The sequence below is a fragment of the Podarcis filfolensis genome (assembly GCF_964270895.1).
Source record: "Podarcis filfolensis genome assembly, chromosome: 2".
In the NCBI taxonomy this organism is placed as follows: Eukaryota; Metazoa; Chordata; class Lepidosauria; order Squamata; family Lacertidae; genus Podarcis; species Podarcis filfolensis.
Window position 1 is genome coordinate 123,358,201 of NC_139605.1, and position 22,836 is coordinate 123,381,036.

At 47.7% G+C, this 22,836-nt stretch overlaps 1 protein-coding gene and 2 long non-coding RNA genes across 13 annotated transcripts in view; 1 reads left to right on the forward strand and 2 right to left on the reverse strand.

Annotated features, from left to right (window-relative positions):
- Window positions 1–3,486, reverse strand: part of LOC310756150 — a 48,135-nt gene extending 44,649 nt beyond the window's left edge. Inside the window, exon 1 of one of the 3 annotated variants that reach the window (XR_014544721.1) lies at window positions 2,814–3,486. This is a non-coding gene — a long non-coding RNA (uncharacterized lncRNA). Of the gene's footprint in view, window positions 1–183; window positions 1,175–2,813 lie in introns of those variants that run through there. The other 2 variants (XR_014544722.1, XR_014544723.1) reach the window with 2 other exon arrangements.
- LOC310756170 lies at window positions 1,379–2,521 on the forward strand. Its single transcript, XR_014544746.1, has 2 exons — window positions 1,379–1,464; window positions 2,085–2,521. It is a non-coding gene; the product is annotated as an uncharacterized lncRNA (long non-coding RNA).
- A 1,992-nt stretch (window positions 3,487–5,478) lies between the features above and the next one.
- The window catches only part of HDAC7 (histone deacetylase 7), a 174,192-nt gene continuing 156,834 nt past the window's right edge, over window positions 5,479–22,836 (reverse strand). For all 9 annotated transcript variants that reach the window (XR_014544704.1, XM_083599748.1, XM_083599750.1 and 6 more), the window contains 8 exons: window positions 22,215–22,302; window positions 21,661–21,780; window positions 16,850–16,947; window positions 11,446–11,564; window positions 10,529–10,662; window positions 8,048–8,132; window positions 7,441–7,573; window positions 5,479–6,514 (listed from right to left, as the gene is read on the reverse strand). Coding sequence is in view for 8 of the 9 variants with exons in the window: in XM_083599748.1 (XP_083455874.1) it covers window positions 6,472–6,514; window positions 7,441–7,573; window positions 8,048–8,132; window positions 10,529–10,662; window positions 11,446–11,564; window positions 16,850–16,947; window positions 21,661–21,780; window positions 22,215–22,302 (820 nt within the window). In the remaining variant the exon portion in view is untranslated. The remainder of the gene's footprint in view (window positions 6,515–7,440; window positions 7,574–8,047; window positions 8,133–10,528; window positions 10,663–11,445; window positions 11,565–16,849; window positions 16,948–21,660; window positions 21,781–22,214; window positions 22,303–22,836) is intronic.

Genomic DNA, 22,836 nt, shown 5'->3' on the forward strand with positions numbered 1-22,836 from the left:
CTTTAGATGTGCAGTGTGGATGTGAACCTAGCCTGGCATCACCTCTTCCCCACTGTACACAATACAAACATTAATGTATTGTTTTGTATATTATTGTATTGTATATGAGCAACCCAATTCACACATCTTTCAGAATCTAAAACACAGCTCCAATATTCCACAAAAGTCAGTCTTGACACTCACCTTCCTTGAGCAACTTTTCATCATTCAGCGGGATGCTGCAAAACTGAGGGACTTGCTGCCTCCATTTCCCCAAGTCTGTTTTCCTAGAAGAGCTCTTAAGAGAAGCTTGCTTCCTACTGTCTCTTCCCATCTCCTCTACTAAGCCTACGCAAGAGCACAGCATCCTTCCCCAGCAGTTCACTTCATGGATTGAGGCCATTGTGACCTCAGAGTAGACTGCACCAATCAAACACATCTCACTTAACTTTTGAGCCCCATCCACCACTAAGTGGGCTGTAGCTACATCTTGCTGCAAGGCTGCCTTTTGAGATGGAAAAATGGGCTTATGGCCTGAGATCAGGGCTTGCACAAATGTACCTAGAGAGAGTTGGGGTTGGGGTGGGGAGAGAGGGTGGTATATGTGAAAAGGAAAGAATGAATGGTAACATGCGATCAGTTCCCAGAAGGGCTGCTGTGTTAGCCTCTTGCAGCAAAAAAGCAGGTACAGGAGATGCTAAGCATCTGGGAGGGGGGCAGATTTAGGTATGTGGAACAGCCCCCAGGTGCTGCTGGACTCAAAGCAGCCCCTGCTGCCCACCTGCAGCAGCACACACAAGCTGTAGGATGTCAATAGCTGCATAAGCAGAAATCCATCAGATATTGTTTTCCCCTAGGAAGCTAGGCTGATGAGGTTCCTGGAAAACTAAACAGCCCATTGCCGGGGGTGATTTTTATCAACAGAATGGGGTGGTATCTGGAAAGAAGGGAAGTTGTGAAGCCTGGAGGGAAAGACAGGAGTTGAGGGAAAGAGGCCGAGTGTAGCCGCATTCAATGGGCGTGACTGAGAGCAGGTAGCTTGAAAATTGAGGTCCAACCTTGTCATACTGCACCTATAGAATGTCTTCTTATCGTTCAGATCAGATCTAAGATACAAAGGTGGCAACCCTAGCTGGCATTTATCTTTCTCCCCAGAGAAGATGCTAACTGGGAAGAGTTATAAAGAAACCTCCCTGGGGAAGTCCCCCTCCACAAATGGAGAACCCCTGATGACATGGAACCATCTCTCTGTTCCCCTAAAAGTGTAACAAACATACACCCCTCAGTTGGGAGAAGCCATCATTCAAGAGTCACAGAGCATATGCTTGGCACAAATAAGGTCGCAGGTTAAATGCCCAGAATCTCCAGTTAAAAGATGCCTACTAAAATGGCAGGCAAAAACCTCTGGCCTGAGCAATTGTGGTTATAGAGAAATGGGTGGGATTACTAGACCATGAATAAACTATGGAGGTTATTTGTCCATTTGTACTGCTGATGGTATGTGTGGGATTTTCAAGAATCACAACATAATGTTAATAAATAGCAAAACCTGCAATCCTGGGTGTCAGGTGTTGCTGTGTATCTTCACAGTGCCAGCTTCCTGATTTCACAGTGGTGTGTGTGTGTGTGTGTGTGGTCTTTCAAAGGGTTTTTGTTAACCTGTGAGTGTGAAGAGAGATGAACATATTAGGCATTAATCAAGAGTAGCACTGTGTGAACCACCCTGAGACCAGCAGGTATAGGGCAGTATATAAACTCAGTAAGTAAGAATACAGTGGTACCTTGGGTTACAGATGCTTCAGGTTACAGATGCTTCAGGTTACAGACTCTGCTAACCCAGAAATAGTACCTCGGGTTCAGAACTTTGCTTCAGGATGAGAACAGAAATCGCGCAGCGGCAGCAGCGGGAGGCCCCATTAGCTAAGGTTAAGTACCTCAGGTTAAGAACAGTTTCAGGTTAAGAACGAATCTCCAGAACGAATTAAATTCTTAACCTGAGGTACCACTGTAATAAATAATAGCACCCTGGGTCCACAGTCACAATCGTTAATAGAGATCAACTCTTTGCATCTTCCTTTCACCCACAGGTTCATACTCAAAGACAGGACCTCCCCAAAGAACCATGGGGACCCCAGCTTGCCTCTCACAAAGCTACAACTTCCCAGAACCCTGGAATCTCATAATGGTGCAATGAGGGGGGGAAAACCCACTTTCCAAGGCTGGCGGGAATGTGAAGTGTGTGAAAGGGGCCCTGGAACTCCCATAAACCAGCATTTCCTCCTGCAAGTGGCTTTGTGTTGGAGCGCCTTCTATGATGATGTAGAGAGTTTGACCTCTGGGTGTCAAAAATGCTCCATTTCTCAGACTTTCTTAGTAATCAGGGAATTTTAGTGCTTAACATTCTGGCTTTCTGGCTCATGTTGCAGCCAGCACCCTAACGATCCCGATACCCCTGCGAGTGTGAGTCAGTCCTGCATCCTAATATGTGTAACAACATCACCGCCACGTCTGGAAGTAATTAAATGTCTCCGCACTCTTGTCATCTGACTTCCTGTTGCAGCTCTCTCGTCCCTTCCTCCAAAGGCTGAAGCAGCCTCTCCTTTTCCCACTTAGCCAGCAGCAGGACTCTTTTAATAAGGTCTGGCATACCTCAACCCACCCCAAACAAAACACTCACCTAAACCTTGTGACCTCTCCCTGCTTAGAGTCTGATTCCAGACTGGTAATCAGTGAGTCAACGGTTTAGCACATTTGCACATGCATGCTCTGTCTGGCCCTAGGAAGTCCCAGGAGACCCAATCACCCTTGCCAATTCCACTAGCCAGGAAGCTCACTTTCCCAGTCTTGCTTCGATCAGGCAAGTTCAGTCCCTGGAAGGAAGAAACCATCTCATTGTGCCATGAAACTAGGCAGTACAACAAGGCTTTCTTTGTGGTGGCCCCTGCTATGACCGGAGGTGAGGTAGATCAGCACAAGATGACTTCACAATGGAGGACTCAGCACCTTGAGCATTGCCAGGAGGGTGTGTGTGTGTGTGTGTGTGTGTGTGAGAGAGAGAGAGAGAGAGAGAGAGAGAGAGAGAGAGAGAGAGAGCTGCCCCTCTAAATCAAGTAAATAAATAAAAATTACTTAACTAACCAATTGAATTGCAGATAACTTGGTTCTGCCCCACCCCCAAAACCTGCTCCAACATAAATCCTGGTTACGCCCATGCCCAGCACCCTTCCTTTTTAGCAAGATGTGTGCTGACTCCCATAGGCACCACTGATCAATGCCTGCTCCTGGAAAAGAGCAGCGTTCCAGAGCCTTAGTAAGAAAATCTACCCACTTTTTGGGCAGAGCTCCAGAAGCCACCACCCTCAGCATCAGCACCAGCACTGCTACTGTCACCACACCTGGGACGGAGCACTCAGCCCATTTCTCATACTTTCAACTCTGCAGATCTGCTTCAACAAACAGCCGTTTATCAGCAAGCCGCCTGATGGCTGTTGGGGCTGGTTAGGGCAGCTATAAATAAAAATGCTGCGCAAGGATATTCCTGCCAAAATCCCCTTTTCTATACCACTGTTAAAGATGCAGGAGCCCTGGGTCTTTTTTTACCTAGTCACCCTACTGCAGGTTGTGGAGAGCCACCAGCCCTGTTCACGCATTTTGAGGAGGACTTGTCAATGTGTGATGATGGGGGAGCATGCGCAAGTGTGCTAGCCTCCCTCCCCATCCTTGTCTCCATCGCCCTCTGCATCTTCCCCTGAACTGTGTGCAGCAGGGAAGCCTTCTGTACTCAGGGAGGCTTTGCATGTTTTGGATCCTTGATTTTCCAGAGCTCCAAAACACATTGGATCAGTCAAGGAGGGGGGCCTTTGTGTGCAGTGACATTTACCCACACCCACTGCTGGTATGCTGCCCTTGGAGGGTCGGCAAAGGTTGTGGGCAGCCCTCTGTCCAAAAAGGGGTTCACCACCCCTGCTTCACACATGTATCTGTATACACACTTGCCAACTGAGAATTACCATTCATGCATTTGATGGAGGAAGCTGAAGTCAAAGAAGTCCAAACCGCAACAAACTTCATTTGCAGCTGTGTGGAACCTCCAGTTTGGGGGCCAAATGCAGATCCACAGGCCATGCCTCCTCCTCAGACCACACCCCTCTCCAGATTGCTCCATGCCCTGCCTCAAGTGCTTTTCCGCTGGTTGGGATGCATCTATAAACTATGGTAATGTCTCATTTGCCTGACTGTAGACAGGTGTGTGTGAATGGAGAAACCTCTGACTTTTGTTGGAATGTAGACTACCATGCCAAGGGAAGAATCATATCCATTTGCTTGGACTGCTTTTGCCTCCCTGGCAGATTTCCTATGAGCAAATGCAGTCCTCAGACTGAAACCCTGCTTTAAGGTGGCACAAGACTGCGGTTTTTGTAGCATCCTGTGTTTCTGAATGATGCAGGCTGTCTCAGTTCAGTGTGGAGAAAGGAGGTAGAGAAAACTTGTTCAGACCAGCAGGTTGTCATTACAGCATGACTGCAGCAAGTCCTGAAGGAAGTGACTCCGTGCCAGTACCAATCTTGGATAAGGCTAGTGTATTGTGTTCAGTGCTGCCTGAAACAGAGCTCAATAGCATCTCAATAATATTTCCCCCCTCCGCACCAGTGGAAGGGCCATACGTAGCTCAGCAGTGGTAGAGCATCTGGTCTGCAGGCCCAAGGCATTAAGCTCCAGCCTCAACATCTCCAAGTGGGGCTGGGAGAGAACTCTGCCTGAAATGCTAGACACCACTGAGCTGGATGAACCTAGGGTCTGATTTAGTAGAAGGTCTGGACACCAATTCCTGCCTTCACCCACCCAGGACCCACCTCTCATGGTGCTGCCTAAAGCAGGTTGCTTTGCCCTTCTTTCTGGTAGGGCTGGTTCTAGTTGTGCCGTTGTTTGAGAAATGGAAGCAGAGCTCAGACACATGGAAGAATGGTCCAGCTTTGGGCTACAAGAAGCAACATGCATGGGCTGCAGCAAAGGCTCAATTTACTGGTTGGTTGAGATCCAATGGTTTCTATACATGGTCGGTCTGTACACTGCATCCTCCTCCCACCCCCATTCCTTAGCCAGATCACCCTGCAGTGTTGCAACCACCCATCTCTCAAATCTGGCCACTGACAATGCGTTGCGGCCCCATTAAACAGGGCAATTTTCCAGGACAGGGAAATTCCTCAGTGTAGGAAAAAATGGCATTGGGATCATTTCCATGGGTGCCCAAAACCAACTGACTGCAGCTTTCCATTATACGTAGACTGCTTGTACACACAGCAAAACAGAAGTGTGCAGAATAGTCACATGTCAATCTGCATGAAGACGACATGCCTTTTCTCTACATACAAGTGCTTTTGTTTTTTGTTTTCATAGAAAGTTTGCTGTGTCAGTAGCAGCCCTTTACAGGTGAGAATTATCTACCATCCCATAAAACCATAAAGCAGCTATGTGGAACAGAAACACTGCTCATCTGAATAATGGAGCATCTGCACATTTTAAAACATAAGGACTAGAAGCCTGTGTCTTTCAAACAAACAAAAGGAACATGGAAAAAACCCCCAAACAAATTAGATTTACAAGAATCCAAAGTCTGCATATTGGTTGGGATAACAGAGGACAAATTCCTCACTCATGTTTTCCATTCTACCCCCACCCCAAGTTTGCTTTTTGGAATAAGGCTGCTTGTTTTCACGAATCAGGGAAAAACAAACCAGCTGCAAGCACCATAGGGTTGTGTATTTACATAGCGCCTTGATGATGATGAGACAGTGGACCAAGGGCTTTGAGTCCACAAGGAGGTGCAATTGCTCCCCACAAAGTTCTATGGAAGGTAGACAAAGTGTGTGTCTGTATGATCTGTATATAGTGCAACTTAGGAAGGTCCTAGACAAAAAGGGTAAGTTTGGGACAGTGGTTAACAGGAGCTGTTTGACATCCAAATGTCTTCTTCTGAAAATTCTCCCCTTGCAAAACCCAGCTCCTGTGATGATGGGGCAGCCTGGCATAAGGTAACGATGTCTTGCTTAGAAAAAGGAAGGGAAATAGCATCTTGGCTCCTCCTCAGCAGGCTCCTTCCAAGTGGTGGTGGGCGGCAGGGGGGGGGTCTTTGGTTCTGGAGGGGAAAAGGCACCACCCCAACGTCAGAGCAAACTCTCAAGTTCTGCATCTAGCCCCCTGTGTCCCACTGGGAACCCTTTGTGATGTCAGATTTTCAACCCAAGACGATTCCAGAGAGGACTTCAGGTTTGCGACCGCTGCTTGCCCTGTGGAGTTCCACATGAGGCAGCTCCCAGAGTCACCAATTAATCCTGGACACCTGCCACAGGCCCTTTCTACAGAGTCTCTGCCTGAACTTTTAGTCCGTTTTCCAGGGGAACATGGGCTGCATGGCCGGCAGGAGCCTGGGCTGTGATATGAGTAAGAAGCCACAAAGGAAGCTGTGTTCCTGTAGGAGGATGAAGCAAGCCTTCACTGGTTCATGGGCTCTTCGTCCATTGGCTCATCCTGCCGCCTAAAAGCAAAGGAAATCAGTTAGGATAATAATACCTTTGTAAAATCACAGGTGACTAAAGAGCCAGGGTTCTCTATTGGGAATGTTGAGATGGTGCAGGTCACCTGGCAACCATCATATGCGCATTTGTAACCTCAAGGATTGACTGCCGCAACACACACTTTATGGGACAGTTCTTGAAGACTCTTCAGAAGGTGCAGAATGCAGCAAAAACAGACCTCCTGGTTGGGGTGGGGCAGCATATATCGTCTGTGCTGCATAATTTGTGAACAGCTGAGGATCAACACACAACCTGAACTAGGAGTAAATTCACTTCCAGCCCCAAATATGGAGTGTCAAAAGATAAGCATATCCTTGACTGTTTCTTGTTGCAGGTGTGGAATAAAGTTATCATGAACTTGGGCCCACCAATCTATTTATTGACCATATTTGCATTCTGTCCTCACAACAACCCTGAGAGACAGACTGGATGTGAGGCCACCCAGTGGGCTCATAGAGAAGTGCGCACATGAACCCAAGTTTCCCAGATTTAAATCAAATGTTCTCATCTAATATATCACCCTGGCTCTTTCTAAAAGTGGTGGCTGTCTCTTTAAAGTGTGAGCCTCCACTGAAACAGATGCTGCAATCCTCACTGGATGGCCATTTTGAAATGTTTCCTCCTGCAAACAAATGCATTTCAGCCGTTCCTAAAAAAAAAAAAAGTCTGATGGAATTCCCAGCATGTCCCAGAAGGGTACATGAGCTCCAGTAGGATTTGCATTTGGGAAATTTTGCTTCTTCCCTTCTTTCAAGTGGTTATCTTTTGAATTAAATGTTGTAGCAGCCATATTTATAGCTGTATGTGTGCATGCGTGCACAGTTTGCCTGCAAAACCGACTTTCACCCATGAAACCGCTTTCATAGTCCAAGGAGGCATAACTCACCTTTTCTCTGCCATTACGGAAAGTGAGGCCAGTGCTGTCACCGTCTCCACCTCTTCTGTGTCATGATGTTGCGCTTCCAGGAATGAATAGGCCACAGTGGGGGCAAAGCGCCGCACAGAGCTCCAGTACTGGCCTGAAACAGAAGAGCAGGATCAGTGCCTGGCTTGTCTCCACTGGCCAGTACTCAGTCAAGCACCTAAAATGGTGCACAGGGCACAGGAGCTTCTTTGAGGGTCAGAACCTGTTGACCCAACTCCACAACGTCAGAATGCTGCTCCCAGCTGAGTTGTGATGGCAGCCTATGGTAACTCAGGGCAAAACAAGACTGGATGGTAAATACACCTTTGTGTTTCATGTGCAGGTTTTTAAACAACAAGCTGCAGCTATTGGTGTGTTGCAATGGCACCAGAACAGTCGTAGAAAGGGAATTTAACCTTTTCTCTCTCCTGCTGTGGTCTTGAGGAAAAGGGAAGCAAAGCCTTTCCTTTTGAACTCTGAGATACCAAGGAAAAGGCAAATGACAGAACTAGCTGCTGCCTGTTAGTCCACCCTTCCCACACGCCTGCCAGCCTGCTGTGCAGGAAGGAAGGGCCTTCACCACACTTACTTTGTACCCGGATCACTGCCTCCAGGGAGCGCACCGCGTTGGCACTGGGCTTCTGCTGAAGGGTTTCCTCGGGGAGAGGCTCCAGCTGTGGGAACAAAACAGGCTGGGATGTGACTGTCATTCTCAGACTGTGCTAGGAATGGTTTGCACACAAGCAGGTCCTCACAGTGAGCTTTATCCACATGTCCAACTGCATGGAGATGGACTCGCGGCTTATCCACACCTCGGTTTGCCCCACCATTTTCCCCTGGGAAAACTCACAGTCTAGTGATGAATCAGAAATGACAATCGGGTTTTCTGTGGAGTGCTGATTGTTCCAATTTAGCACTAGAGAGGGGTTTTCTGAGGGAAAGCAGAGGGGCCAAGGCAAAATCGCTTGGACCTGTGCCTAGAAAACATGGGACAATTGAAATAATAATAATAATAAATTATTATTTATATCCCGCCCATCTGGCTGGGTTTCCCCAGCCACTCTGGGTGGCTTCCAACAGAATATTAAAATACAATAGTCTATTAGACATTAAAAGCTTCCCTAAACAGGGCTGCCTTCAGATGTCTTCTAAAAGTCTGGTAGTTGTTTTCTCTTTGACATCTGGTGGGAGGGCGTTCCACAGGGTGGGTGCCACTACCAAGAAGGCCCTCTGCCTGGTTCCCTGTAACTTGGCTTCTCACAGGGAGGGAACCACCAGAAGGCCCTTGGCGCTGGACCTCAGTGTCCAGGCAGAATGATGGGGGTGGAGACGCTCCTTCAAGTATACTGGACCGAGGCCGTTTAGGGCTTTAAAGGTCAGCACCAACACTTTGAATTGTGCTCAGAAATGTGGAGGAAGTGTGGAGGAACCCTCAGAGAAGAAAAAAGGATGCTTGCAGGCAACTGTTTAGCCTGGAAAAGAAGAGACTGAGAGGTGGTATGATAGCCCTATTCTAATAACTCAAGGGCTGTCCCATGGAAGAGGGAGTAAACTTGTTTTCTGCTGTTCCAGAGGGCAGCTCCCGAACCAATGGATTCAAGTTACAAGAGAGGAGATTCTGACTAAACATCAGGAAGAACTTTGTGATGGTAAAAGCTGTTTGACAGTGGAACTGACTCCTTTGGAAGGTGGTTGGCTCTCCTTCCTTGGAGGTTTTTAGGCAGAGGTTGGACAGCCACCTGTCATGGATGCTTTAGCTGAGATTCCTGCATTGCAGAGGGTTGGACTAGATGACCCTTCCCACTCTACAATTCTATGGTTCTGTCTGGTCAGGTAAAAGTCGGAAGGGGTGGAGATGCATATCTCAGTAGCAAAAGAGGGACGTTCTGGTTGGTGACTACAGGCCTAGAATTTTCATTTGGACTGTGTGATTGGCTGGTGCTGGGCTAAGAGGGACCACAAGAAGGGTATAAATGGCCAGGTGCTATTGAGTTGGGGCCAATCTATTCCTGTGGGTTGGAGGCTGGGTCCATGTTGGTTTGTGCTAGACTTGAGAGGAAGACCGAGTGGCTTGGTGGCAAAAGACTTTCTTGGGTGACTTGTCTCAGGCTGAAGAGACAAGGGGAGGACCTGTCTGCAGCACTGACGGAGAGCAGGAGGCAGTTTGAAATGCTGCCCTCTGGTGCCTGGTAGCAAAGTCAGAGGAAGACTCCAGGGCAGGGCAGGCTGCAGTAAAGACAAGGCCAATCGGGCAACAGAGTTCCTCAGAGCTGTCTTGGTGCGTGGACCCATCCAGTTGGACAAAACCACCCAAGCAAGTACAGATCAGCTCCTGTGAGGGCTGGGGGAAGTACCAAGGGCAAGAGCCTGTGGTTTCCCATCCCTGATAAGGCAGCGTTTCCCAGACTTTGGTCCCCAGCTGTTGCTGGACTACAGCTCCCATCGTCCTTGACCATTGGTCCTGCAACATTCTGTGGTTTGCCTCAGGTGCCAAAATGTCTTGGGCCAGACCTGGCTGGAAGAAATAAATTTGTGGAGTGGCCACATCTGAGTGGTGATATCACCTGTTTGGCTTACAGAAGGTCTCAGGTTGGATCCCTGGCACTGCCAGTTTTTCTGTTTCTATTTTAGATTGTGAGCCTCGTGAGATTGGGTCCTATTACACCTGGGGTTTTTTGTAAAGTGCTATACACAGTCGAGGGCAATTTCGCATGGGGGTTTCGTTCCTGGCCCCTGTGCATGTCCTGCTTCATCCCTGTACCGCCCATTTCATGACGTGTTGAGTGACATTTTGGGTCAGTTCTGGGTCTGGTGCTGTGTACGCACACATGATGGCAATAATCAGTTGTAGCCTGTACATAGATGGCAGTTACCAGTGCTTGTGTGTGTGTACTGGTACTCACCATGAAGTTGTTATATTAAGTGCCACACTTTTAGCATTTGGGGAGAAATGGTGCTGGTCTTGCATACCCTTGGGTATCCCCAGTAAAAAGCACTGGCAGTTACCTAAATATATCATTCTAATCCCCAGAGGCTGTCCTTGATTCTGCTAAGGATGGGCTCCACTCACCTCATTGCCCAGCAGGACAGAGACACAGGCCTCTGAGGCATCGCAGATGGCAGTCAGATCATGGCCCCCTTCCAGGGCAAGGACAAGAGCACCTCCAGCCACACTCATCAGCTGCCGGGTCATGTAGCCAAAACCTGGAGGGAAGCCAAAGGAAATGGGAGAATTAGACTTTATGGCCCTCACAGACAACAGCACCCTCCCTGTGCATGGAAGATGTCCCACGCTGTCCTCTTGAACACACCCAGACATTCCACACTTCTCTCTCTCCCTTTCTGCCCCCCCCAGCACCCCACTTTCTCTGAACCTCCTTCCCAGTTATAAAGTGGATGTGGCTGATTCATAAGGCAAGCACTGCAATGCCTCCTTCCCCAAGAAGGAGTGACATCTGTAGTCAGACCAGGCTGATGTGGGCATAATGATCAATGGGTCACCTAAGTGCACTAAATCCGTATTTGGCACCCCGCCAGCAAGTAATCTTACTGAAGTTTTTGAGTGGAGTGCTAAGCAGACATCGATGCCCCCACCTTTAAACACTTTCTGGATATAACTGAATTGATGGATTCCTTTTCTGGCCTTTTTTAGGACAAACTGGTTGGGAACCCAGATTCCATTACAGACTCTGAAGTCCTGATACTGTAAAGAGCACTTTTCCTGCTTAGCTACCCTGTGGGTCCTGTTTCTTCAGATACACCACTGTGTAACCAAGGGCTGGTGAGGAGGACACCCTGTTCATGGTGTGAAGGCCACAGTGGGCTTTGAGGCCCTGGTGTTTGATTGTGACATCATTATCATGGGGTAGGTGAGGATGCCATCATTTCTGACCAAACCTGGACCCCCAATCAGTCTTAGGTGATGGAGGCAGATTTCTAATTATCTGGAAAGAAGGATGAGTTTTTCAGTCTGTCAGCATGCCTTACATTTGGCTGAGACCTTGTAGCCTCCCAGTGGCGGCGGATGGCCGTCAGCTGCATCAAAGCCTGCGGACACCAGTACCACATCCGGAGAGAACTCATGGGCTATCGGCATCACAACAGTCCTGCAGAGGAGGGAAAACAACAACAGTCTAGGTTGGCTAGCATCACTGGCACTGGGCTAGCACACTCAATGCTCCTGGGCTTCTGCTCCCAGAGTAAAGCAGAACACACTCTAGCTGTAAGGATGGTGCAGAATTCTGCATCAAACCCCTACCAAAAATTCTGCAATGGAAATTCATGACCTGCCTTCAGTGTGTAAGGCACAGAACTGTGTGTGCTTTTACGATGCATTATACTTCTGCTTGAGACTATCCATCTTCCTTCCTTCCTTCCTTCCTTCCTTCCTTCCTTCCTTCCTTCCTTCCTCTCTGCAATAATTCATTCTGATTTTTGCAAGTCACATGGAAGAATAAGAACCTACACATGGCATGGCCTGAAGGCACCTGATCATTCAGCCACCTTGCTGAAGTTAAGAGGGTCGGGGTCTGGTCCCTGACTAAGTGGGGGATCTCCTGGGAACCCCATGAATTCAATCCTCAATCCTATTACGGACGGAAAGTGGACTATAAATAAAGCAAACCATAGAACACAAGGCACATACACACAACCTCCTAAGAAATATTAAGACCAATCAACAGAAGACAATGGGCCATATAGAATTTTTACCCCAAGGTGCTGCTTTATAAAGTAATTATGGAAGGGTCATAGCTCAGTAACAGAATGCCTGCTTCTTTTTAGACAAAATGAAACAGGAGGTTTTTATTACAGATTTTGAGCAATGCAGTTGAAGTACCAGACAAACAAAAAATAAAAGGGAAAGTTGAAATAGGAAAAGGGGACATGTATTGAGGTGTTTTCACCATATAACCATTAAATGTAATACAGTATACTGCACCGCTGACTATGATGGACAAGAAAAAGCTGACCAAATGTTGACAGAGCACTTCCAGGAAGGCCCTTAAAAATCTGACACAAGTAAGTGTGCATTTCTGTCCTAAAACTTTTCCTGAAGCTTTTCTTCCATGGCTAATCAACCAATGTTTTCTTTCTTTCCATAAAGCAGGAGAGGGCAGGAAAGTTTAGGCAGGAAAATGTCTGGAGGGGAGAGGGTTGAGATGCACTCTCCAACCTAGCATAGGTCTTTCAGAGGAGACTGTAGCTGCATCTCCTAAACAAACAAGCAGTCCAAAACACTCCCGCCAAACCAGAACACCCACCAAACATGAATAAATGAACAGGACTCTGAGGATTTTTATTTTCTGAATGTGGTTCAGCAACATAGATAGCTTGGCCAGTGTTCAGCACCCTCTCTTGCATCAGAGACATTTGTGCATTTTCCAAAGCTCACTTTAGCAAATTAAGGGCTAGAACTTCTCTTTCTCCAGCTGCGCCCAGTTCAATCTTCTACTTTTTGCTGTCTTTCTTTCCTGAGTTTCTGTGGTATGAGATGGACCCTGTGGCCTATGGCTTCTCTCTCCCTGCCCCTCTTCTCTTTCAGTGTTTCTCAGATGTTTTGAGCTCAGCCTCCCTCCCTTCCCCTTGACACTCGGCCAGAGGCGAGCTGCTTCTCAGTCCTGTGTTGCCAGACTTGCTTTCTGGGGCCACTTCTAAACTCTTGCCAGTCGCCTTGGGATGAAAGCAACCCAGAGCCCTTGTTTGCATCAGGAGGCTGTTCTGTAGCACTGCCTGTGAAATGACGAGAGCTCACGGGCTTGGACCCGTTCCCAGCAACGCCAAGGCTAAGTTGGCTCAGGATAGAGTTCCTTTTTAGATGCTCCGTGGCGCAAGCTTTTCCCAGCTCTCAGAAAGTTCAGCAGGCCTGCAATCTTGCCCGCTGGGATGAAATCCCAGCCTACTCCAAAGGCCCATCCATCAGCTGGGTCATGCTTGCCAAGCAACTCAAAAGAGGCACGATATCCATAGGGCCTGGGAGCTGCATTTCTGTGTACAGTGAGGGTGGGGGAAAACTATTTATAGAGCCCTTTTAAGTGCAATCAAAGCACATATGCTGGGCAGCTGTGGGAGGGCGGCCTTTTTCCAAAGCCCAAGCTTGGCACGTATTGGGTTTGTGATTCCAAACTGGGGTTGTGCCAAGCAATTTCAGCCTCATTCATGGGGACGGAGTCCTGGAAGTGCAGGCTCTGGCCACGTGGCTAAGAAGAGGCCTGAGGACCCCTTGTCCCTCTTCCCACTGGGGAGCAGCTCCTTCTCACACTGAGAAGGTAACTGACAGCTAGTGGAGAGCAGCAGCTAAAGGCCAAACCACACGTGACTTTAGTCACACAACTGGGTGAGTGTTTTTTGAAATAGCACCTATGGAGACCCTGATCCAGACTGCATCACAAAGGTGGGCATGGGGGCTTTAATCCCCTGTTCCCCTCTATGCTCCAGACCCTGATCAGCCCGTCTATGTTTGCTAGCTTATTTGCATTGTAAGGAGAACTTCCATCCAGGTCAGACACAGTGCAAAAAGCAGGTATGGTGTGTGTGTGTGTGATCTGGATTGGGACCATTGTGGGAGTGGGAAGAGTTAAAAGCTTCCTTACCCTGTATGTGCTGTGTGCCTGCTATATAGTTTTCTCACATAATGAACACAGGTGCTAATTGTGTGATAGGCATCAGGTCTTGCTTGGCCACAAGAGGCTGAGTTATGAATCAGGAAGGTCTCACTTTTGCCTTTCCTATTAAGTCACTGGGTAGCCACACTCTTGGAGCCCCAGACCCTATTCCTTTGAAAATACAGGGATAAGAGTATGGGTCTATCTTACAGAGCTGTTGTAATAACTATAACAAGACAATGTCTGCAAAGTGCTTTGAATATTCCAAAAGTACAAAAAAATAGAGTTGTTGCAGTTATTACATGGGAAGTCCAAAATCTCTCAGAAACTGGGACCATGTTTTTGACGTTGCCTCCACAGCAGGGCTAGTCCATGTGGGACTCTCTAGATGTTGCTGGATGTTGCCAGCTAGCATGGTCAGTGGTATGGGATGATGGGAGTTGTAGTCCAGCAATATCCAGAGAGCCACAGGTGAGGCTAGCAGGAGCAGCCCCGCTGCAGCAAAGCAAATGCCACAAAGCAAATGTGAGAAGGGGCCAAACAGAACTTTGGGTCTTGGCTTAAGGATTCCAGATGGCTTGCTAGGGGGCAGCCAGGGATGGGGGCCAGGGCCTGAGGAGTGTGTGTTGGGGGAAGTGCTGGAGCTGTCAGCAGAGGTGTGCGTGCAACTTTTGACAATGCAGGAAAGAGAAATTTACAGCCTGGTCCTAGGTTTAATCATGTTTGCTTGGAAGTAAGTCCCACTGGATTCCGTGAGAGTCGCTTCCAAGTATGTACACTCAATATTGCAGCCGTAAGGCTTCCTTTCTTGACTCTGAAGTTCTCCCCGCCCACCAACCCCCACTCCCACCCCTCGTGATGAAAATAAAAAGAAAACCAGGCAACTCTGCATTCCTTCAGATAACATAAACCCAGTAACCATATTCAAACAGTTCATATTGCCATCTTGTAAAGTCAAAAGGGCAGACTGAAGCTTTCGTTCTGCTAAGTTTCTCAGATCAGATTGAGGTATCTCCTACTTAGCTAGGTAGTAAAGAAGCTGAGATTGTGTGCAGAATCTTAAACTGAAAATTTCTAACAGCACAGCTTTAGAACAAATATAGGAGCTGAGATTTTGCAAGGATCAGCTCAGGTTCTGCAGAGCACATTTAATTTAGAATGTGCTACTCTCTTGTGCCTGTTTCCTCGTTCTTCTGTTTCTTCCTCCCGACTTAAATTGTAAACTCAGAACAGAAGTCGACCTTTGGAGGCTCACCATGTGGCAATCCAAGGGAGGGTCTTCTTGGCAGTGGCACCTCAAATGTGGAATTCCCGCCCCCTTCTGAAATAGGGCTTCTGGCAACCCTGATCAGTTTTAGATGCCAGGTAAAGACACATGTTTCCGACCAGGTGCTTAATGGGTACTAATGCCTGAGGTCACTTCTGGACAACCTGTCTGTAGAGCATTCATCCTGATTTGTTTGCAGGGAGGTTATATGGTGCTTTGTCGAACAATAGTTATCCTGCACTTTCCAGTGCTTTCCCCACAATCACATTCCTTACCAAAAAAGGTCCATTTTGGGCAGGGGTCAGCAAACTTACTGCACCTCGGGCCAGTGTCTCCAGCACCGATTGCGCGGCGGGCCGGAGAGCACGTGCCCATACGCGTGCGCACACGCTATTTCCGGCGCACTTCGGGTTTGGAGGAGCACTGGAAATAGCTTGTGTGCATGTGCACGGGCCTCCTCCGACCTGGATGTGCCCCAGAAATAATGTGTGCACATGCGCAAATAACGCTTGCGCATGCGCACAAGCTATTTCCGGTGCTCCTCTGACCCAGAAGTGAGCAGCTGTGTAGCGCAGCGCCGGTAAGAGTGGGTGGCGGCAGTGGTCGCCGCAGGCTGGATAAATGAGTCCCTCGGGCCTTATCCAGCCTGCGGGCCTTAGTTCAGGGACCCCTGATTTTAGGGGTTGGGAGTGGATTAGATTGCCAAATCCACTTTAAATGTGCAGCCTGAATTTGCCAGTATGGAACTGGATCCCACTTGCAAAATAGTGACAAGTTAGAAGTGGCCTTAATCTGTTGTCATTATGCTTTCATATCCTGGTTGTGGTGCAACACTTGTGTGCGTGTATTTGTTAATATCTCTCTGTCTAGATTGCTTTGCGATGAAGGGTGCAGAACAAACATTTTAAATAAATGAAGAACAATGTTTCATTAAGCCACCAGTAGTGAATAAGAAGAGAATGCTTCTCAAAGAGAAACAGAACTGTGAGACTGGAGAACTCCGGACTGGTGGTGTGTATGTGTGTATTTTGTAACACATCATTGACACAATAATAATGAATTAGTAGTGGATTTACACTGGACAGTCCACACATCAGCCTGCTTTCTTTAATGTTCTGTGATTCTTCACCAAAGTTACGACATAATTGCTGCCTGGAGGGGCATTACTGCACTATGGTTCAATGGACGTGGGAGAAAACAAACAAATAAACTCAAACGTAAATGGTATAAAAAGTCACAGGATTTCAGCAGGAAGCTAGAGGGCATGCACAGATTGGAAATGAAACAGTATGTCCACCCCAGAGCTTTTGTAGGTGCAAGCGTTATTGAAGTGTGATCACATATAACCACCCTTATAATATCAAGATCACAAATCATCATATATGCACAATAAAAAGGATGTCTGGAGGGACCCTGAATCCTCCATTTGTTCCGAATGCAGCTGAAAGGTTAATACAAGAAGACTCTACTGGCATTAAAGCTGTGGGGGCCACAGGAAGTGTGGCATGAAGGGGAGGCCTACCGGAAAGCAGCTAAGTACTCGGGGTCCCCCATGGGTGGGTCGAGGCCACCTGTCCAAGCAACGTTGACGGTGAAGCCCTCTCCAGCACCAGAGCCCACCTAAAAGAGAAAACAACACAGAGGCTCCTTATGCAGTGTGTTCTTCTGGCCCATCTCAGCCATACAAAGGGAGCTTTTATTTTAAGAAGAATCAGGGAGGAGTCAAACTTCAGCTTCGCCCCCCACCCCCCTGCATTCAGCTGTGATGAGAGAAGCAGGAGAAACTGAATGCTCCATGGTGCCCACACAGGGTTTCTTGATGTACTGGATAACATGCTCAGAAGACCCGGGCAAATTGGATACACTCTCATTAACACTGGGTATCTATGGAATTGCTTACAATAGCAGGAAAAAGAGCAGCACAAACAATGTAACTTGGAGATGTGTCCTTAAATCAGTTTTTAAATATACTTTGCTTCTGTGTGATCATATCACAGTGGCTTGCAAGATGGAGGTCCAAATGTAAACTTCTAAAAATGTTCTTTAAAGTACAAAGCAAATCCACAACTTCTCAGGACAGGAGAACCCAGGTGCTGTGTTTTTCTTTGGGAAGGAGAGGGACTGGTGACAAACCACAGGCAGCTTCTCCAATCTGGTGACGGGGGTGTCTTTATAAGTTGTTGGACTTCAACTCCCATCAGCCCCAGCTAGCACCACAGTCAATGGTCAGGGATGATGGGAACTGTAGTCCAGCAATGTCTAGAGGAAAAATATTGGGGATAAGCAAGGTGTTTTCGTAGCATTTTCCTAGTTCAAATTAAAATGGGCTCTTTTCTGTGCTGCACGATGGATGGGGACACAATGGCATTTTAAGACTCACTAGAGGAAACAGCCTCATGGTGATGACAATATATATCCATTTCTTAAATGTATTAATGTGTCTTTCTAAACATGTACTGAATGCAATTCACAAAAGAAGTTTTTTAAAATAAAAACCCCAGATTGTAAGAAATCAAAACTTAAACGATTGAGTACTTGTAGGTAATGTCAGGGGATCCAGGATCCTATCACAACAATGAAAGCTTTTCACACTGCTGCTAAAGCAGTACAGTGGTACCTCGGGTTAAGTACTTAATTCGTTGTGGAGGTCCGTTCTTAACCTGAAACTGTTCTTAACCTGAAGCACCACTTTAGCTAATGGGGCCTCCTGCTGCTGCTGCACCACTGCTGCACGAGTTCTGTTCTCATCCTGAAGCAAAGTTCTTAACCCAAGGTAATATTTCTGGGTTAGCGGAGTCTGTAACCTGAAGCGTCTGTAACCTGAAGCGTATGTAACCCGAGGTACCACTGTAATTTTAATGTGGCTTGATGGATCTTTGACCAGGACTGCAGTGTCACCTTTCAGAAGACCCTGCCCTTTTGGCACTGCACATGAGATCCAGAGTAAGGCATCTCCCAAAGAATTTTGGAGCCTGAAAAGATTTGTAAGGGGAACAGCTCATAGCTGTGAGGCCAAATTCACATACAAAAGTGTTTCAGAAAAGCAACAGAAGTTTTTGACGCATAGCATGGGCAGTTGTTCCTTTCTGAAATATACTCATGTGGTGTGATACGTTAAGAATGTGAGCAGAGGATTAGCTACTTCTTCCAAGCTGCAGCTCTACATACAGGAAGCACACTGACTTCTTTACCCCTCTGAACGGTGGGCCCCAGTTCTACATTGCCAGCTAAATCAAGAATTATCTCAAAACTTGAATGCTCATCTGGCATTGGTGATACCGCAGAGAGTTTGGGGCTTGTCTGTGTGCATGTGTGCATGCTCATGTGCACTTGTGTGCGTGTGTCTAAATGCTTGCACCACACACCATAATGCCAAATGAAAATGCAAGTCCAAAGCATGTCAAAAGAATGTAAGAGCAGCCCCTGCTGGAGCCAACCAAAGGCTCATGTAGCCTGTTTTCCACCCTGGCCAGCCTGATGTCCCCATGGGAAGACCACAAACAGGACATGAGGGCAACAGCATTTTCCTGCTTGTGATCCCTAGCAAGTGGTATTCAGAGGCAGACGCCTGCTGACCCTGGAGGTAACTTAGGTCCCCAAATATGGCTTTTTATTGCTGTAAACAGAGAGCAAACATAGCCCACAGCAGGACTGGCATATACTAACTTTTATTACATGTAATTCAATGGTCCTTGTAGAACTGAGTTGCATGCCAGCTGTTGGAGCTTTCTCCACAGCCTTCATCATCTTTGGGATGCAACCAGGTGACAGGACAGGGCAGGAATTTTGCAGGAGGGGCCAGAGCAGTGGCATTTTTCCATGGTAGCAAGGGTAATCAAACAAAATCAAATGGGAATGGGTGATGGGGGCAGTGGGTGGGTGGGAGGGAGGAGATAATATTTGGTGTACAGACGACAAATTTATGGATGTCCAATTAACATTGTACATCACCACAACCCAGAAATGGCCAGAAAAGGGGGCATAACAGGGGTGGGGGCATTGACACACGTGAGGGTCAGAAATACCCCCCCACCAAACGGTTGTTGCCTGTAGTTCTGCACATCTATATCTTAACTTGTATGCTAGTTGGGAGGGAGGGAGGGAGGGACGGACGGACCCATACCAGAGGCCCTGAGAATTCTGCTCCAGTCCTGCGTCTCGGCAGAGCTGCAACATCAAAATAGACAGTGGGGCAGATGTAGGAGGGGGAAACAGCTCATAAAGCGCAGGGAGGGGAGCCTCGGGTGATACGCCACAGTCTCACAGGGATTCGCACAGCATCATAAACAATCCCTCAGCCCCTTTGATATCTCCTGCTCACAGGGAAAGATGAGAACCAGATGGGAGCCAACTATAGTTCTGGCCACTCTCAGCGCTAAGCCCCTTTGAAAGCAGGTTGTAAAACATGATGGATTTGAAATGACAAAGGGAGTTCGGCCGACTCTCCCCAACCCTTGGCTTGCAGGAATCCCCACCATCTCCTGCTAGAGCTCTCCAGTGTTGCCATAAGGAGTTCTCCCTTGAGAATGCTTTCCCCAGCCCTTCAAAGAGGGCCCTTCTGCTCCTAACTGGGAATTTTTGTCATTTAAAATCTTGTGAATATGGGTGAATGTGGTATGTAAATACTGGAAGCAGCCACCGCTTAAATCCTGGTAGATTTCCAAGGGCTTATTCATACTGCATTGCACTTCAGACAGTGTAACCTCCTGACTGCTTGAGCTGATGTGTCCACCAGTGCCCCAGTTGCTCAGGGAACAAAGTTGGTCAGTCAGGAGGAAAACTGTGGGAAAACTGAACTACCTGTGTAAGACTAAGTTCTGGGAAGCTGGTTGGGAAGAGACCTTAGAAGGTAGAGAAATTATAGGTCAGAGTGCTGAGAGGAAGGGTGGCTGAAAGAAAAGGGGAGAAACAGAGAAACATGAAGGAAGGGCAGGTAGAATAAAGAGGCTTGAGGGCTGTGGGCCATGGAGATAAGAGAGCATGAGGTTGGTAGGCCTTGTCCCTGGGAGGGTCCTGTGCTTTTATGAGAGCGATGGGGACTGGAGGCCCTCCAGATGTTGTTTGACTCCAGCAGAAGGGAACATTCTGCCAGCTCTGCCACCTCCCATTTCCACAATATTGTGACTAGGCAATTGCAAAGAAGCAGTGAGGGAGAGTGCTGGGTTCCATTTATTAGTTTGAATGGATCAGTCAATTCCTGGGCTAGTTTTATTTCAGGGATCTGGTGGATGATGCAAACTTCCTGTCTTTTGTGACAAACAAAAAGATACATTTGCATCACCCATATTCTTTTCTTTCTTTTTCTTGGTGGAGGCACCAAACACCTATCATTCCTGGGCCCTTGTGATGTAGCAATCCATTCACGGTCACATGGTGAGTGCATGATGAGACCTGTCAGCACTTGTGAAATGGGGCTTCCCCTCTCTCCTCTTCATACCCCACACTCTCCCCAAATCTGCTTACTTGAACAGATTTTTAGAGGGCATGTGGGCAGAGGGAGGAGAGAGGGAGAACATTCCTTTGCACAAGTAGAAATCCTTGCACCAAAGAAATGTTTGCTTTAGCTTTGCTGCTGGCATCCGTCTGTCTCGAGAGACAATGGAATGTGCCTCCAGGGGTGAAGTCAAAACACTAGAGAATCACAGCTCCTGCTGTGGCTGCTGAGACTGGCAACTGTAACTGCCACCTCCTGCATTGTTTTCACTGCATTCGCAGCACCAAAGTGACCTCTCTGGGATGCAAGCCTGGGCAGTGTGTCTGGAGGTCCTGGGCTGCCCAGGTGACAAACCCCACTCTAAGCCTCAGTGATGTGGTCCAAAAGGAAGCAGAGAAAGATGTTTGTCACCAGTTTGGCTGCAGGAGTTACAGGAAGGAGGCGTACAAGGCACCATCCAACCATCTTAGGAACTCTTGTGTAGGGTTTACTCTTTACCCTTTTCTTCTCCCAAATATGTCCCACAGGGCATTCACTTTAGCACTACACAGGATTCTACCCAAAGCTGCTAAGTCAGGATTTGAAGTCAGGTCTCCAGAAGCAAAAAATCACTATTTGTTGAACCACACTGGCTATAAAACAATGTTGCTTGGCTTGCATTCTTCAATTCTGAGATACCTCCTGCCTCAGGGATGCAGACCCTGTGTCCCTCCAGATGTTGCTGGCTCTCATCAGCCCTGGCTCACATGGTGAATAGTCAGGGATGATAGGAGCTGCAATCCAACAGTATCTGGAGGGACACAGGTTCCCCCAACCTGTTCTATCTTCTACCACTTTCCTCTAACAAGGGGCAGTCTTTCCAGGGTTGTGCAGAAGAGATTCAATCAACAGAAGCTCACCTCCTCGGCTGCTCCGCTTCCAGGGAAGAAGTTGCCATCATCATGGCGATGCAAAGACATGTAGAGGACATTTGGGTCCCTGTAGAACACTTGCTGAGTCCCGTTGCCATGGTGAACATCCTGAGGAGGAGCAGGAAGAGGGCAAGACAATGTGAGAGAATGCTGTTGTTATTATTATTATTACTGATTAGATTTCTGATTCGCTCTCCACTACAAAGTCACGGGATGGGTTACAACAATTTAAAAATGCAATATTAAAAACAGTTTAAACAGATTACAATCCAAACACCAGGGTGGTGCCCTAAAATAAATATCTCAGGGGTTAAAGGCCAGGTGTGTAAAGAGATGCATCTTCAGCATCCAACGAAAAGTACAGAAAGAGGATTCTGGATGTACCTTGTTCCGTAGGGGTGGGAGTGGGAAGCTGCGGCCATCTACTCTCACTGCCTCGCCTGCTTGCTGAACCCTAAGCTTACATTTTACATCCCTGCAAGAATCATGGGAAACCAACCTGCAGTCTGAGAAGAGGGAGAAAGACCAGCTTGGAGACTCACCCAGTCTATGATAAGAATCTTGTTGATTTTCCCTTTCTGCTGAAGCTGCCTGGCTGCAATCGCCACTGAATTGAAGAAGCAGAAGCCCCTGGCAAGGAAGGAGGAAGGCAAGAAGGTCAGCATCCAAGACAGACAGTGCCCTGGGGTATTACCCCATCCCCCACACTTGGGGCACCCAAGGCCCTCCCTTGTGCACCGTTGCCTCCATGGAATGGACTACTCCCTGTCCCTTGTCAAAGGCAAGTCTTATAATATGGACCGAATTTTGACATTCCTCAAGAGGACCAGATCACAAGCAGCAAAGGTGATGAAATCTGTTGAGCTATTCCATTCATGCACCTCTTTTGGACTCCACAAAGGTGCATCACAAGGACACATTTTTGACCCCCTTGCCACCAGAAAACTGTTTTCTTCTGGAGACTTGCCAAAGCCTGAGCTCAGCATCAGGTGGTGACATGCATGTGTGAATGAGCAACCAGGGGTCAGACACCACATGCAAACCTTTCACATTGTCTCATACACCATGCTTTTCACTGGAATCTTTTCATGTGCTGAGCTGAGAGCCAACAGCTGCTGTGCACTGAAGTGATGCAACTCACATGTCTGCACCAAGGTGAATCCT